Source organism: Cygnus atratus, chromosome 7 (assembly GCF_013377495.2).
Source record: "Cygnus atratus isolate AKBS03 ecotype Queensland, Australia chromosome 7, CAtr_DNAZoo_HiC_assembly, whole genome shotgun sequence".
Taxonomy (NCBI): Eukaryota; Metazoa; Chordata; class Aves; order Anseriformes; family Anatidae; genus Cygnus; species Cygnus atratus.
The window spans coordinates 16,103,736-16,120,978 of NC_066368.1; the positions used below are offsets into that span (position 1 = coordinate 16,103,736).

The window sequence follows — 17,243 nt, forward strand, 5'->3', positions numbered from 1 at the left end:
AAGCACTATAATACTAAGTCTTGGTATATTTTATGCACGTGTAGAACCTTGACATCTATGCTGCCATGGGATATTGTCATTGTTTGAATATGGGACACCATTACTGTCAGTAAGAATGGTTGTGAATGGTTTTGTCATGCCAAGATGTGAAATCACCCTTAGCAGGGGAAAAAAAGTTCAGTCTTAATTAAGAAAGTATTTTGACCAGTCATGGTGCTCTCAATCACCTTTATTCTAAATATGATAAAGGAATTGTCAGTAAGTAACTTCACATATTAAACTACTAAATACCCTTGTTCATTAAAGGATAAATGTATTGCAAATCCATAACAATCACAAGAGCCACTGGGAATTTCCTGAAAACAAAACATCTCAAAGGATTACTTTCATTAGAAAGTCTCTCACATACAAAATGAATTTCTGACCAAAAGGATGGAATAACAGTCTAGAGCAGCCAATAGCTCAGGTAAACTTCTCATTCGAGTGCATATATAGCTACTGACAAAAACTAAATTTCCAGATATATAAAATGAGTACAGATAAATAAAAGCTTTCACACCAGAGCAGCCACCAGTCTGACAGTTAAAGCAATTGGTGTCATACAGGTTACAATTCAAATTCCTGATCAAGGATCATGACATCACATCCTGGATCTTCCGAAGTCCAAATCGGTACTCCAAATTTATAGTATTTTTCCTCACTGTTGAAGATTACTACTGAGTTATTCCACTTTTCCTTTCCAAAATCTCTTTCTGTGTAATGTTGTCTAAGCTGAATTCTCAACTTGATTACAGTTTTTATAGAGTGGTGCTGCAACTAGGTAAATATTATAGCTGAAGCCTCATCTAGCTGAGACTGCCAGACTAATTTCTGCCTAGGTCTCTGGCCTTTATATACTGTAGAAAAACTCTATATGAATGCAGCAAAATACTTAAGAAATTCAGCTAAAGCTAAGCATGTACTTCAGTGATTTTTGGACTCAGATGAAATGTTTTGTGTTATTTAGGTACTGTCATAACTGACAATATTTTAAAAAGCATTATTCACAGAAATTTGAAGTTTCTGTTACAAGCAAAAATCTCACCAGTTAGAAGTTTTCACTTGAAAAAAAAAATCCACAAGCTTTACCCCCTCTTTGTCATCCTATGAAGAAAAATCAAAGACTAAAACTGTAAAGACTGGCAAGGATTCTGACAAACTTAAACTGTTCTTTTCTAGGAACATAAGCATGTATAAGGGCTTCTAACATTTTTTAAAGTTTTGTCTTAGAGACACGTAATATATATGTATCTAAGTCAGACTGCAAGATAGGCAGAAGGACCATCGCTGTCAACTGATGAATGCACACTGGCAAATCACTTTAAGCATTCCTTTCCCATGGTTCGACGTAATCCAAGCCAAGATGTGCAAAGATTTCTTCCTCACTTCCAGCTTTAAGAAAGATCCTCTGTGAAATAATAAAATTAAAAAAAAAAAAGACAATAAAATTGTTAGAAGCAAATTTCAGTTGATGTTCTCACTGTTTAAAAGGAGTTAATTTTTGACAGCTCTACCCATTGTATTCCCTACAGAATACATTCTCTTCATCACTTTGTTCAGGGGTGACCTTGCAGTGTGAAAGCAAGTTAGAAAATAATTCTAATGCTTCTGATGCCTTCAATTCTAATGATTAGTTTACAACTCTTTGTTTTGATATGCTTTTTCAAATCTGTGTGTGCAAGTGTTAGAACTCAAATAAAACCTACATTTCCCTTCAGCAAGGGTCAGTAACTTGACTTTATTAATAAAATAATCAATTATATTATAAATTAATATAGTAATGTTCTCTATAAGTGCATTCAAGCTGATTCACTATGTATAACCAAATATTAAAAGTGTTAATACCTTCCAAATTTCTAATATTTACAGAAGGCTTTTCTGAAAAAGAAAAAAAAAAAAAAAAACCTGTCTGGAAAAGCAAGCTGAAAATGAGCTGAAAATCAACAACTGCAACTGGGTTTTTACATGCACACTCAATGAATAATTTACAGTAAAAATCAATTTTTATTTAATTATTTTTTCAGATCTGCTCTTCTGACATCACAGGAGAGTATTTTGCACAGGAACAACCCACTAACTCTACCTTCCTTAAGAAGACCGATAGAGTAATATACATAGCTTTATGCATTCTTTTAAACACTGAAGTACAATATTAATTACAAAACTGCTAAGGTAGATGAATATTAAAGCAGGGCAAACCACACTGTTTGGAGGAGTTTGGAAGCAAGAACAAACTCATTCCTATTGAAAAAGAATACTTAATATTTCAGCAATTCCTGAATCTTTTGTTCTTAAGTCTCAATCGATGTTAAGCTCTGAACAGTCTCAAACTCCACCACCATGAAAACTTTAGGGTTAGGGTTTTATAATCTTCTAGATTTAATTTCTACTGTGAAAGAGGCAAAGCTGAGTGGAAAACTACCCATTAATGAATTCCTCTTAGTCAGGAAAATCTCTGATTATACTAAAATTTAGAAACATCTGTGCCAGCATCTTTGCTTTCTCAGCTGCCAAGCACTGCCTCCAGGAAGGCTATGCTGTCCAGCATACCCATGGCAATGGGTAAGCATGAGTCCATAACTAGATTGGAGCAGACTCACAATATGGTGGAACAACTGGCACCAGAGATTCCCAAGTTTACCCTCTGTGTTCTCTCCTCCACACCCTCTTTCATTCCCTGATCTGGATGGTGCTTCCCTGTCTCTTACTCCCATAGTGATCATGCAACACAAGGGCCTCAGAAAGCATCAGGCAAGCAGGTTACTGAAATAGATAAATCTTGCTTCTAGTTACTGCCTATTCTCTCTTTACCCTTTCAACTGCCCTCTCATGACAACGTTAAGCACATAGTTACCAAGGGAAGCCCGCTGATGTAATCCTTTTGGATTTCAACAGAGCTGTTGATACTGTTCCTCACAGTATCCTTCTGGACAAAATGTCCAGCATACAACTAGACAAATACATAATATGATAGTTGAACAATTGGCTGAAGGGTCAGGCTCAAAGGGTTCTGGTAAATGGGGTTACATCACTGGCAGCGAGTCACTAAATGATGAGCCAGAAAGAGTAAGCAAAACCACTGAGTCCATGCCAGCTTCATGCTGCCCCTGAAACATGCCTATGCATCATCAGTAAAATTTATCTTACTAGTTGGAACTCAGTGACTTATTGTTATTAACCATCAGTTCATTTCCTTCCAGTGCCTGATCCATCTCTCACTCCCATCAGCAGCCACAGTTTTGCCAAGGCATAATGAAGAACTGAACACCCAAAGTAAAATGTAACTTTAATTTTCTCAAAACTCAGTTTGTAAACTCAAACTTTATCAGGGTTTCAACCAAATCAGAAAACTGTTCCCATTTCATCATAGGAGTATTTGAAATTTGAAGTTCTAAGTCTAAGTCTATCTACAGCAAAGGCCCATCTTTCTCTGACATTGTTCAGCTTGGACAGCCAGAGTAGTCAAGCTGCCAGCTTTCCTAACAGCTATTTTTCAATGCCACAAAGTAGAATGAAAGTTGGTTTAACTGTGCTAGAAAGGTTACAAACACTAAATTGAATAGTAGAGATTAGATGCTCCTGAGTGAATTGAGTCAGAGGCCTTTGGTGTTCCTTTGAGTTTGGGAGGACAGAAAGAACAGAATATGAGGCTCGGATTTGCTCATCCAGAGTTCCCAACCAGCAAAGTAGATATTTAAGAATAGTTCTGGCTAATATTGTCTTGAATCCATTTATCTTTCTTATCAAATAATTGCTATTCAATGAATAAATATGGAACATTTTAATTATTTTAATTTCAGAGAGTTCATCTTCAATTAGACAAAAACAATCTTAATAGGCAAATACTTAGAGTCAATGGTAATGATGGCAACAAGAAATAATAAGTATTGTGTTACTAATAAAAAATATATTACAAAAATCAGCAACTTTTAAAATTGCATCATTTTCTGTCCTGTCCCATGTAAATACCTACAGTACAGCCTTCACAAATAGTTCCTTACAATGCTCAGAAGCTACTTGTTTATGTCAATAAATCTTTGGCATTCATATTCCACACGTTTGCACTTGCAGAACTGCCACATATCAATTGCACACAAAAACACAACCAAACCAAACCACTGAAAAAATAAAAATAAAAATAAAAAAATCTTTCCCAACAAGTTAAGTAGACATTCTACTAAGCTCTTCTACAAAGGCATTGATTTCAGGCAATAAAACGTTCCATATGGATTAGATCTGTTACAACAATGCACAGTAAAAGTACTTAACAAGGCATATGAAGTTGTTTTCACTTTCCTGTAATGAATTCTATTTATATAAGATAATTTTCATATGCAAACACTCTGTATCAGTAAATTGAGGAATAATTTTGCCCATTATTTCAAGAATTTTATTTTATTTTTCAAAACAAATCAGGACAAATGTTTTTTTTTCTTTTACCTCTAGTGTAAAAACAGTTTCCTATTTTCTAAAGTATTTTACCTTCCAGCATGAAATTCTCAGCATATGAATATTTAGACTCTGGGACAGTGCCCACAACTACAGAACATTGATGGAGCATGAAAAGCTGAAAAAATAATCACATATACATAACGAACTGACAGTTCAAAGTTGTGTCTGTAATAGGAAACATTGCTTATAAAGCATAGACAATGTTTTTTTCTAGGAAATTCAAATGTCAGGTTCTGGAATAAAAGATACAAAAAACACTAACTAGGGGAATGTCGATCCTTTTTTCATCTGGAGAGGACTAGAAAAAAATGGTAGAACACAGAGTAAAAGAAAAGGAAAGAAAAGATTGAAAACTACCCATCAGGTAACAATACCAGAAATATTTCTTCCCTAGAGCTTGACTTGCAAGGACAGGATGTTAGGATTTTTTGTTGTTGTTGTCATTTTTTTTCTTTGTTTTGTTTTGTTTTTAATTCTTATTGTGAACAAGAGAGGGCAAGCCATACATATAAATTACTTGGGGGGGGGGGCGGGGGGAAGTAAAATGAGAAAAAAAAAAGATCTTACTCTTGTAGACACATGTTACAGATACTCTTTAATAGAAGCTCTTCATATCTCTGGGACCCCAAATTGCATCCCATTTCTTTTGTTCTGTCACTTCATGTTTTTCTGCAAGCAAAACTCATTTCATTTGCTTGACAGGGAAAATTTCTAATACAAAGTATCTGATGCTGAATACCATTCTCAGTAGCTACAAGCCATGTTTCTAAATGAATCTCTAGTTGATATCTGCCAACTACTTTGGCAATGTGTTATTAATGTTAATCATAACCTATTATTTTCCCTCTTTGTCAATCTATGCAGAGCTTATACAGTGATGAAAATTTGATTAGTGCATTCAGTACTGTTCTTTCTTCCTTTTTCCTTTCCTTTTTGCTCAAGAGATGTAACTAATGAACTGCTTGCCCAGTTATTGGGGTTTGTTGTTGTTGTTGTCTCGGGATTTCTTTTCAGCTTCCTACTGGTATTCCACAGATCCAGGGCATGCCCAATCAACATCAATCAAGCTTGCAAAAAAACGATGTTCTGGAGCAGCTGGTATCATTCTGCTCTTATCCCATTTAATCATTGCTGTTATTTCAATGGATGTAAATATTACATTTGTGGTTGCAAACATGACTATTAACTACACCTAATGTAAAACAGCTGCCATCCAAATGTTTTCTTATGTGAACTGCTATCTCTTATTTTCATTTTAGCATTAATGATCAATGCTACTTTTAATGACAGAGAAGGAGAGAGCGAAGGCACAGAGCTAGTACTACTTGGTGATTTCGTAACTAGCGCTGTCGAAGTTCAGATAGATGTTACACTATTATTGTCGTTTGGTTTCAACTCACATCCAGTGAAATCACAAAATAAAACCATTAACCAATGAAGTAGAATTCTAGTTTTAGTTATATAGGTCAGCATATGCCAACAGTACTTGTTCCTTTTGGGGGCCAAATACCAATTCTACTGATTTTGCATATATGTTACTTAAATAATCAGAAAAGCTGAAAGCATCAGAAAGCACCTCCAAACCATTTTTCTTGTCCATTTTCAGAGTACCTCCATGTGTCTAACCTACTTCTTGAGTAGCTCAGCCTAGGTAGGTTGACTCTACACACCAAGATAGGAAACTTTAAAATATGGTTAGCAATTTATCCAGTAACGACAAAGAAGAGAAGATATCCCAAGAAATCAGAGATTACTGAAATTAACATGCAGAAATTCTTGATTTTCATGAGAAGCACAAAGGACGTGAACATTTAGGCCAGTGGATATGCACAGTTATTGTTTATTGAGCAACCTGTACTTTCAGTCAGCCTGGATAATTCCTTTAGGTTGTTGAAATTAAATTCTACTGCTTAGACACCCAGTACACACCCAGCTCTACAGTACTCATCTGTCTTTTTTCCACTGTTTGGTCACGAAGGAAAAATGCTGCAATGACAGCAACCTCCTGACACTGCACTTAACGAAACAATGCTCTGCTGAGATTGCTTCATCAGGAGACACAGAAGCTGCTTCTCTGCCAGCTTTGCATACACCTCTGAAACCAAGTCTACTCATGCTCTGCATCAATATTAACTCATTCTTCTTGGAAAGTACACATTTAATCAGATTCCAAGTAGACTGATATCCTACTATTTATTACCAAAAATCTTGGTAGTAATAGTATATTGCAAAATACCAAATCAAATATTATAACTAATACTATAAATAACCTTCAGCTTGTTACTGTGGCATTTTATTGCAATTTTCCCATCTCAAGATGAACTTAGGAAGTTAGTCTGAATGCAAGTACCTCAAAATAAAAACCAGTAAGACCACGCAGGCAGTATCACTGATGAAATGATAATCAATGCTTCTGAACCAGCAGAATCCTCTGGAAAGCAAAGTACTTTAGGTTGGTATATATACAGTATGTATGTGTGCAAACCTCAGTCATAAAGATGAGACACTTGGCAGAAATTTCATTGATTCATTTCTCTATTTAAATCCTTATCATCCTTGGTATTAGCTGAGAAACTAAGGTATGAAATTTCCTAGTTCGTTACTGGCCCAACTCTACTTTCTACATTATTTGAGCATTAATTCTTGAATAAGTCATATCAAAATCATGCCCTTTCAAAGACCAATTTTTTTATATATTATGTCCCATTTTCCCTGCTCTTTTTTCATAGTGCTGACTTTGGTTGCTGTACAACTGTAATTCAGAAAGAATGCAGTCATCCTCCAGTGGATTTCATTATCCTTTGGAAAACTATGACATTGTGTAGGATGCAAACCCCCTCCAGCGCAAAAGACCTCAAGGGGCAATGATCATTATAGTCTGTCGGGAGTTCTGACATACTCTTTCACCAAATAAAATGAGGGGATGGAGGAGAGAGGGGGACAGAATATTACCAACAATTGTTAACAAATTACAAAACTGTTTGATGCAACAGCTTCTAGGCAAGCATTTGGGAATTTCAATAACTTATGCATTTATTCTAACCTTTTCTTTGTATCCTGATAATGTTGCATGCTATAAAATGGCAAATTCTTCAGTAGGTTAGTTAGTGATTTCCTCATTTAAATTTGGTCTGCTTTCACTAACTTTTGTATGGTGTTTGACATGTGACTTGTGTCCATGTCAATTTAATTACTTTAATATTTACTTTCCTTTTTAAAATTATTTAAATGGAGATATAATGGCAATATGATCATTTTTAACTTCTTAATGTTTCCAGTAGGCAGAATGATAAATATCAAGCAGGCTAAACCCCCATTGTTTTACATGTCTGGAATCGTTACAGTGGCAGTAAGCATGACAATGATAAATGAACAACAGAAAAGAAGAGGATAGACTGTCATTTGAAAAGCTGGAACTTAACTCTTCATTGTGCTTGGACAGAGTCCCTTCTAAAAATATTTTTGTGGGATAATATCAATTGTATATGAATGATTGTAACAGCATAAAAAAACTATAGAAGAAAATATACTATGCACCTTATATTTCTCTTACAAATATATTTGTCATTTCAATGCTGGGGTTATCTTCATATGTCATCAGTTATATCAAGTCATTTAAATATATATATATACAAATAATTATTTGGATCTAATGGTTATGCTAGGTTATGTTAGTTACGTTGCTTGCAAGATCTTCCAAGATGTGAAACCAATTCTCTAGATACCAAAGGCCACTGCATTCAGTGGAGCAGCACACTCTTAACGCTGAAGACATGCAACTTAAGCTCTCACTGTGCTGAGAGCTTAAAGGTGCAAAGCTATTAAATTGCTCATATTCCCTTTTTCTCTGATCCTTCTTGCTCAAATAACATTTGTAGCCTGTAAAAAATATAGATAGCTGTAAAGGAATGTATCACAATTCTTGCATGAAAGCAGTGCTGCTATTTGAATAAAAGCACAGCCTGTGTGTAGAATAAGACCTTGTTCAAGAAGAAAAAAAATAGTTGGGCATGTCAACAATCCTATTAGGTGGGAAGAACAACTACAGCACTGTCATTCTGCTAAACAACTCTAATTACATCTGTCTGTCCAGGGTAGCCTTTATGCTGTATCAAGAGAGCTACAACAGCCATTTCACAAGTCATCTTATAAAGAGGAAATAAGGTTACAGTTGTTCCATGACTTGACAAATCAAGCCTTCCACTGATTTTAAATTTAAATAAAATTAAATAAAAAGACTTCCACATTTCTTTAAATGACTACATTGAAATGTATTACTGGTTAAGTAAATCTATATATTGTCCACAGAATTGTGCTCTTTCCTGCTGAAGCACTCTGGGATGTAGGAACCTTCAGATGTCCCAAACCACATGTTGTCAGCTTGGTGTCTGTCTCTGCCAAACACTCAACCGACAGCAGGTCAGAGGAAACAAAGGCTGGACTGTGAGAAGTTAATAAAATGAACAAAATGAGTTTACAGGGAAAAAAAAATCATGAAGGCAGAAACATAATTAATCCATCCAAGCAAATATTTTACACGTGATTAACAGGAGGAATGTTCACATATGTTTACCTGACCTCAGTTTTACCTTATCTGCTCTATGTCACTGGACCACTTTTGCTAGAAAAAGTGTTTGTGCATCACCACTGTTTGCGCAAGTACTGCAGAACTGCAGAAACTTTTAGAAAGATGCTAGTCTTAATAAATCAACATTTTACAATGTATACCTCACAACGTAGGTATAAATTTCATTATTTTCTGACTTTCATATTATACTGACCTAAAACACAACATACTTTGCCAGAGGTATTCAGCTAATGACAGAGCCTGGTCTTTCCATCAAAAATATCTGCAAAAACATGTGCCCACAAAATGCACACACATTACATTGCTCTCCTGTAAATTCTCCATCCAAAATTACAGTCCCATGTTAGAGGCTTTCTCACGTGGCATACAGTGAGCCACATGGGTTTCTGGTGAAGCTTTGCAGACAAGCCTTTGGAAATTATGTAAACTTACTGCTGCTTTGCACCTGGGAAGCCTTCCCTGCATTCCTAGTCTGAATATCTGTATTAGCACACAATGAATGGAAGATGTGAAAAAAATTCAAAGTTCACAGAGAAGTCAACCGCTGGCAAGGAAAGTACATATGTCAAACAAAAAAATGCATTCTAGAGCCAACCACTGAATGCACTGAATGCAGATGTCTGGGAAGTCTTGGATGTGACAAGCAGAAGACAAGCAGCACTGTCAAAGAAACCGAGTCAGGAAAGCTTGAGAGAAGACAGGACAAGGAGAATGTATGATTCAGCTATGCACTTGCATCTTCTCTTCTCTCCTCTCAGAAAGGTCATTCAGAAGAGAGGCAATTAGATTACACAGGCTGACTAATGAAAAATTATCCTAACTCACTCCATGGCACAACTAGTTGGACATTCTGTTTATTGACAATTATTGCAAGACCCAAAATAAACACTTTGCATCATTTATATTCTTGCTCCCCATCAGCTTCAATGAGGTTTATCTTGGAAACACAAATACAGAAAAGCTAGCAGCATTTTTTTCAAAAAGTAACAAAAATAAAGGAGGAGTGAAGGGCAAAAGGGAGGATATCAGACTAACAAAAGACAACAACAAAAAAATACAGGATGAAGGAGAGTTACTGAATGACTGACTTGACATGACCTCATAATGATACCTGTGGTGCTAACATGTCTTACGTTACCAGACATGCCAATGAGCTTCCACAGTTTGACACTTTCATATAGAAGACAGGTACAACACATACAAGAAGTCAGGGAGGTAAAACTGAAGGAAAGAGTGAAAAAAATAGTTCAGTGGAATTTTGGTACACACCTTGGAATTTTAGTTCAGACACTTATTGGTTTGTTTTTTTTGTTTTTGTTTTTTTTTCAGGTAGATGTAAACTCTAATATCTCTAATCTCACTGACTCAGAGCATTTTACTCCATACAAATTTACAGAACAGCACAACAAATTTACTCCAACCACCAGCCAGCCAAAAAGCAAGAATGAAAGGGCACCTAGAATAGAAAGTAATAGAAAGAGAAAATGGGGGAAAAGTAATAATCTAGATAAATTTCTTTGGGTCTTACAAAAGCCCCATAACAGACTTGGTATAAAACCATTAACCTGTTTTTGTTTTGTTTTAGTGTATTTCTGAGAGTGGGCTTCTAAGGGGAAGGTGCAGGTAGTGCCTGCAAAGTAACTCAGCAAATATAGGAGCTGTGGGAAACACGAGGAAGTATGTTGCAGACTTACAGTATTTCCATCACTTTCCATTCAAAACTTGTTAACTCACAAAAAGTTATTCCCTATGCAATCCTGCCTTCCCCACTGCAAAAAGCAATTGCTTGCTGGAGTGATTTCTTGCACTTGGAGCTTGTGCATTAACCGAGCCAGCTAATAGCTCTGAAGGGTATAATCCACAAGGTCTAAAGAAACTTGTGAGAAGATAAATGTAAACTCTCCATAGCAGTAGAAAGGAACAGATTTCCATCTTTGGTGAAAAACACAAATCCACTCTGAGCTTCAGTGCAGCAAATAGCTTTACAGTTTTACACCAATTAGAGACCCAGAGTTATGAAAAGCAACTGTAGAGAAAGCGTTACAGCAGATCCATAAATTCCTGCAGTACACCGAGCAATATGAAGTCGAGTGCCTTCAATCTACAATGAAAGTATGGGAATACAATGCAACATCAATCTGTAAAATGGTGGCTACTTCTCTGAAATCATTAGCTGACTCATTAGGGCAGACAAAGTGGTGGCAAGAATCACTGTAATCAGTAACATTCACAGCCAGCTAAATGATTTTCCTCACAAAGAAGGGAGGAAAGAGAGGAAGGGAAAAAAAAATCTAAGTAAAGCAATTTCCAAAGAAAAAAACACATTAAATTATGTCATTTTGTAAGAGGTTTCAAGTCATTGTATTCAATGGCTATCTCATGTAGTATGAACTCTTGTCAGAAAGTAACATGGAAAAAAACTTCTTCCTTGTCCTGATATTTACACTGTTATATATCTCAAGCTGGCCTGAGGGGGACAATGTCTTACTTCATCAGTAGTCAGTAAGACAATATTCTCAAAATAAGAATACATTTGATAAATAAAATGTGAAAGAATCAAGCCCCAAAGAATACCCATTGGTATTTTTAACTCTCAATAGTATTTAACATAATTATGGTTAACACAAGTTTTTACATTTTGTTGATTAGTGTAATATTAAGTACCTATCTACCAGTACTCTCCTAAGCAATGCAACTAACTGTGAAGTGATTTTCCTTACATATTTTTCCCTGAGTTTTCTTTTTTTCTTTTTTTTTTTTTTTTCGTCTCCAAGAGAGGCTTCTTTTTAAGACAAGGTATTGGTGATTTTTTGTTTTGCCCATAATTAGATATTTTTCTAAATATTTTGCTACAAATAATGAATGAGACTCTCAACAGTAGAAACAACTTCATGATAATTATACAGCATAAAGGTTGAAGTACTAATTGTGCTGGAAATGTGAAGTGTTTCACAAAGTTCAATAATAATATTCCACAACAATGTGTAGACACTGTGCACTTTGCCTTTGATGAAATCATAATGTTTTTCAATAGCAAATAACCTGTCCCTCTGACATTATATTATCTCCAAATGTAATTTTCATGTTTCACTGGTGTTTTCTGTCGTAATATTACATCACCATGCCTGCTTTAAAATAAAAACTAATCTGTTTCTAATCTAGCTACAAATAAAATGATAAGAGAGGGGAAGAAAAAAAAGACTCCTTGAAATGGCATTATAACAATCCATGACTGAATAAAAGCAGTATTACAAGAATTACATTGATTCAATACCCTCCAGCAAAATCTTGTGTAATAGTATTGATGCAAAATAGTGCAGCGGAATTTATTCTAATAATTCTGGGCATGAATAATGTTTGAATGTAATAGAAGCCAGAATTATAAATTATCATTTTATTTTACCACTGGACGTCCTGTGTTTTTAATCAGAAATATCATACTTCAATATTTCTCTTACAACTGGTCTAGTTGTAGATTTGCTCTAGTTGTAGATTTATTCATATTAAATTTCTGAACAATAATAAGTAGATAATAAGTAGATAATAAGAGGAAAAAAAAGATTAATCAGGCTAATATTAGTACATCTTAGACATTTATACAGTTAATTATTTCATAACACAGAGTGACATGTCTTCAGGCTTTCTACATGCAAAGTGGTGACACGGAGTAGCTTTGATGAAGAAGAACCAGAAAGACTAGTGCTGAAGAACTGACACTTTAAAAAATAAGATATTTAAAAACATTATCTGTTGACTTAACTGAATGAGCACTTCTTTGTTTGACAAAGCTTATGACCATGTTATTTGACAAGTCTAGGGTGTGCATAAAGTGGAACTATTCTCTGTTTAAAATGACAGGCGCATTACTACTTTGTTGCAAGACACTACATAGTTAAGCATCCGTTCTCTCATTACATTTTTAATAATTAAAAGCATTCCACAATAAATAAAAAGTACTATATATGACCATCCAGACTACAAGAATACATTTTCAATTCTGGGCACACAAAGGGAATAAAAACTTGGAACCTACTGTCTTACAATAGTCAAAATTTTTTAACATGTTAAATAGCACGCTGTTGTACCCAAAACTGGAGCTTCCTTGCAAATAAGAGGAACACTGTTCCTATTGCCCCGTGTAGCTCTCTGACAACCTGCATATTATCGCAAAGTGATTAAAATGATTAGTGGGGATTATTTCCTCTTCTGCCTTAGCTATACTTTTTTGCTTTAAGACTATGATATTTATAGTAGCTTTACCTCATCAAACGTTCTTGTCTTACTGTATTTGTCTTTATAAAGCTTCATATGAATAAATGAAACAAGAAAAATGCACAGAATCCTGGATTTTATGAAATGCAGTTGAATGTAATTCATATAGGATTATTACAAACTATTTCAAAAGAATATTATTGAGATCACAAAAATCTTGAGATTTGAGAAATCCTGAGACCTGCAGCTTGAGAAGTCCTGGAATGTGGTTGATTGCATTTTAACCGTAGTTCAGTTTTCCTCAGCGTATGCATAGAGATTTTTTTTTTCTCCAAAGAAATACTGATTCATTCAATTCCTGTAACATATGTAGGTATCTTTCACTAGGCAGGAAATATGCTGTGCCACAGAACTAACAGGTGTGGACAGCATTGAAAAAATCTTGTGTTGCAGACTAACGTGGGATCAACCTATCTTTTCTCTGCAAGTTGAGCTTCTCCAATATGTACCTGTTCCAGCTCCATCTCTCCCCTACTTCCCCATACTAAGTTATAGCCTTGGTCTCTCCCCTCAGATTTCGAATATAACTTCAGGTTCCACTCATGCCATATCCAGAATAAAAGTGAGATAGAGTTTACTCAGTTTATTTAAGCCCATTGAATACCCATTTCTTGTTGCCAAGTTAGAGCATTAGCCTGATGATTTTTATTTTATTTTTACTCCATCAAACTTTCACACAGCTCTCTCACTAAGGATTCTTTTTTGTGCCTCTTTTCAGCTCAGCTTTATAAACCAACCCAGGCTTTTTTCCACAATGATTGCTGATAATCAAATATACCATCTTCTCTCCCCTTTTCTGGGAACTCTCATTCCTGATCTGTTTGTCCAGACTCCTATTCTCACTCCTGCTGCATTTTCCCATATCCCCTTTTCCTCTTTGACCCCATCTCTTTCCTTTTCTAGCTTCCTGTCTTCCCAGATTCTTCTGGGAAGATTTCTGATTTCTTTTTCTTTTAAGAGGAAATTTGAGATTATGCTACCTGCTCCATAATCTATAATTTACCCAAGCATTCTGATTTAATAACTGAATTAAAACACTTTAAAATGGTTGGCTCTGTACTGTCCTAGAATTTAAAATAAGAAAGTATAGTCAAAATGTTTTGAATCTGTACCTACTTATGCATCTCTCATTTCATTAGCAATCCAGGTTTCCCTGGTTTAGAAAACACACCAAGTAAAGGAAGCACAGATACATTTACCTGTGTTGGATGTACAACTTGCTATTACAAAGAGTTTAAACTTTGCTAAATATATACAAGAATTACATGCTCACTTTGTAAAAGTGAGCTGTCATATGCTATACATGAAACATTTCAACTGCTAAGAACACGGGGGAGAAGCACACTTTGGAAGAAAATGCATAATCATTTTTAATTTTTCCAGAGGGTAAAAGAAGTTTTTTATTTTAATTCTTAATTTTTAAAAATAGAGCAGGTGCAAAAAGAACATATCCCCCAAACCACATATGCAATTGCCAGTTTTCCTCAGAGAGACAGAAGAATTGTAACATAAATGTATGTACATCTGTTTACAATGACTCAGTATTTAATTGTAGCATAATTATGTGAACAACTGATCACATTGGAAATTAATATTATAAAATTTGGATCTCTATGTTTACTTTAGCTTTAATAGTCATTATTGCAGACATCTAAAGCAAACTGCAGCTGCAGCATGTTTAATTCATTGAGATGTTCTCAAGGCTCTCTCACTGTTATAACTTCATAATTTTAGAGCAGCATCTGCCAAAATATGACTATAACATCCAATTTTTAAAGAATCCTAAAAATGTCTCTTTAACTGTGCAAGTAAACTTCTGCAGGAACCTTCTTTCAGTGAATTATACTGTGGAATAAACACTCAAATGACACAAGAAAACTGATTTTGAGACTATGACTGTTGAATAAGTCTTAAACACATGTGAATATTATGTCTATGTAATTAAATTAAAGTTATAAAATCATAGCCAGCTCTTCTTCCCAGTTGTATGTATAGGATAGTCACAGAAAAGAATCAATGCTCAGAAAACCAAACTGTCTTTGTGTTAGGATAACTGTTTATAAAAATGTGGGAAGCACAGAGAACAGTCCAGACGTCTGCAATCAGTCTGGCTTCCTCAAAGCTGTTTCCACCCTCTACTGTCGCGACTTCTACATGGTGATAGTTTTCCTTGTAACCATTATTATTGGGCTGCAGTCTCACCTTCATTAGGCTCTACAGATATGTGCAAAGAAAGCCAGGGCAAGCCCTGCTTGAAGATTTAATTAAGGATTTCCTTAAATAGGAACACTTTCTGCAGGCAAATGATTAAAGACTGGAATACCAATGATAACTATTGCATACACGTGATATTCACAGTCTAGAAGTAAGAAATCCCAGGATAAATTTCCCCTTTTGTGTTTGTACCAGTTTCCTAAGGAAAATTGAACATTCTCTTTAAAAATTTTGGGAGCATAGAGTTTTACCGTTTTCATTGTAGCTGCACAGCACTTGATGTTTTGCAAAGCCGGGTCCCATTATGAATGGTGCCTTGTGAATTCACCATTCAGAGCAGTTATATAAACCTCCTCTCTAGTTATTCAAAAATTAAGTAACATTTAGTGTCATTCAAATACACACAATGGTTTTCAAATGCTAGATTGACATCAGTCATATCCAGTCTCCTGCATAGTGTCATACTTTCTCGAATATTTCTTTAACAACAGAAAACATTAAGGCAGGTATTTCCTGTCTTAAATTTTCATAGGACATAAAACTAATAACTGCTTTCTGCCCCAATGACTCTTCAAAATAACACTGAGCTTGTGACTTTCTTCTTACAAAAGTCAAGCAACCTACAAGTTAGTGCAATAACTTTCATATGCTAATAATTTAATCAATCTATTATACCCTAGGAACCTTAAGGAACCTCTTTCTTAAAAAAAAAAAAAAAAAAAAAAAAAGTCATGTTCCGCATGACATCCCTAGAAATCTCTGACCATGAAGCAGTTATAGAGAAAAGTACCCGCAACAGCTTCTTAGCCTGCCTCTGATTCAGACCAATTTCCCCATGCTCACTCACATACTCGAAAGTTACTGCTTTGGGAAAATACATCATTCAGAACTTCTTGCATGAACCAGTTGAAACTAGTTCCCGTTTTACCCAGATTCTTCTCTTACGAAATGGGAAATGACTACAGCTCAGATGCTGAGTGCAAAAGACTTCTGCCAGGCTCTTTGGCTCTTATTAACTATTGAACAGGAAATGACATGAAGAACTCGTATACCTTGAAAGAAGGGAAAAAGCAATAAAGAATCCCACCACAACTGAAACTGTGTGAATAGTGGAAAAGTTCTAGATGTCTTTCTTTACTGTAGCTACAAGCAATAGTTCCCATTAAAATGCAAAAACAACCCCCAAATTACCTAATTTTCTGATAATGGCTTCTTAATTATTGGGTAATAGTATTAGTTTTCAGTCAATTTAGATAAAGGAACTTAGTTAGGAAGTAATAGTAAAAGAAAGGTTGAGCAATTTTACATTTCCTAAAACTTAAGTTTATCCACAATAAAAGTGGTTGGGCTGGGCTTTGCATAGCACAGTATATCTTTCAGAAGTATATTCTGCACTTCAGAAGTTTGGGGCATCCTCACACCTATTTCTGTAGAGAAACAAGATATATGGTTTCAGCTGACTAAGAAATGGAATATGTTCCACAAAAATGGTGTAATCATCAAAACATTCCTCTGGAATAAATAAAAATAAATTAACATTAAAAAAAAATAATAATCCAGTAGAATATAACTTGCCAGGCACTTTTAAAAAGGTAAGTCTGTTTGATTACCTGCCAGTTTGCCCATCTTCTCAACAACCTACCTGACAGGGTACTGGGAGCCTGAGTTCAAAAAAAGT

The 17,243-nt window shown here is 35.2% G+C and overlaps 1 protein-coding gene across 1 annotated transcript in view; it reads right to left on the reverse strand.

Moving 5' to 3' along the window:
* Positions 1-287: 287 nt before the first annotated feature.
* DNTT (DNA nucleotidylexotransferase) overlaps positions 288-17,243 on the reverse strand; it is a 90,982-nt gene continuing 74,026 nt past the window's right edge. Inside the window, exon 11 of the mRNA XM_035540898.2 lies at positions 288-1,447. Within this exon, the coding sequence (XP_035396791.1) occupies positions 1,361-1,447 (87 nt within the window). The 3' untranslated portion in view covers positions 288-1,360. The remainder of the gene's footprint in view (positions 1,448-17,243) is intronic.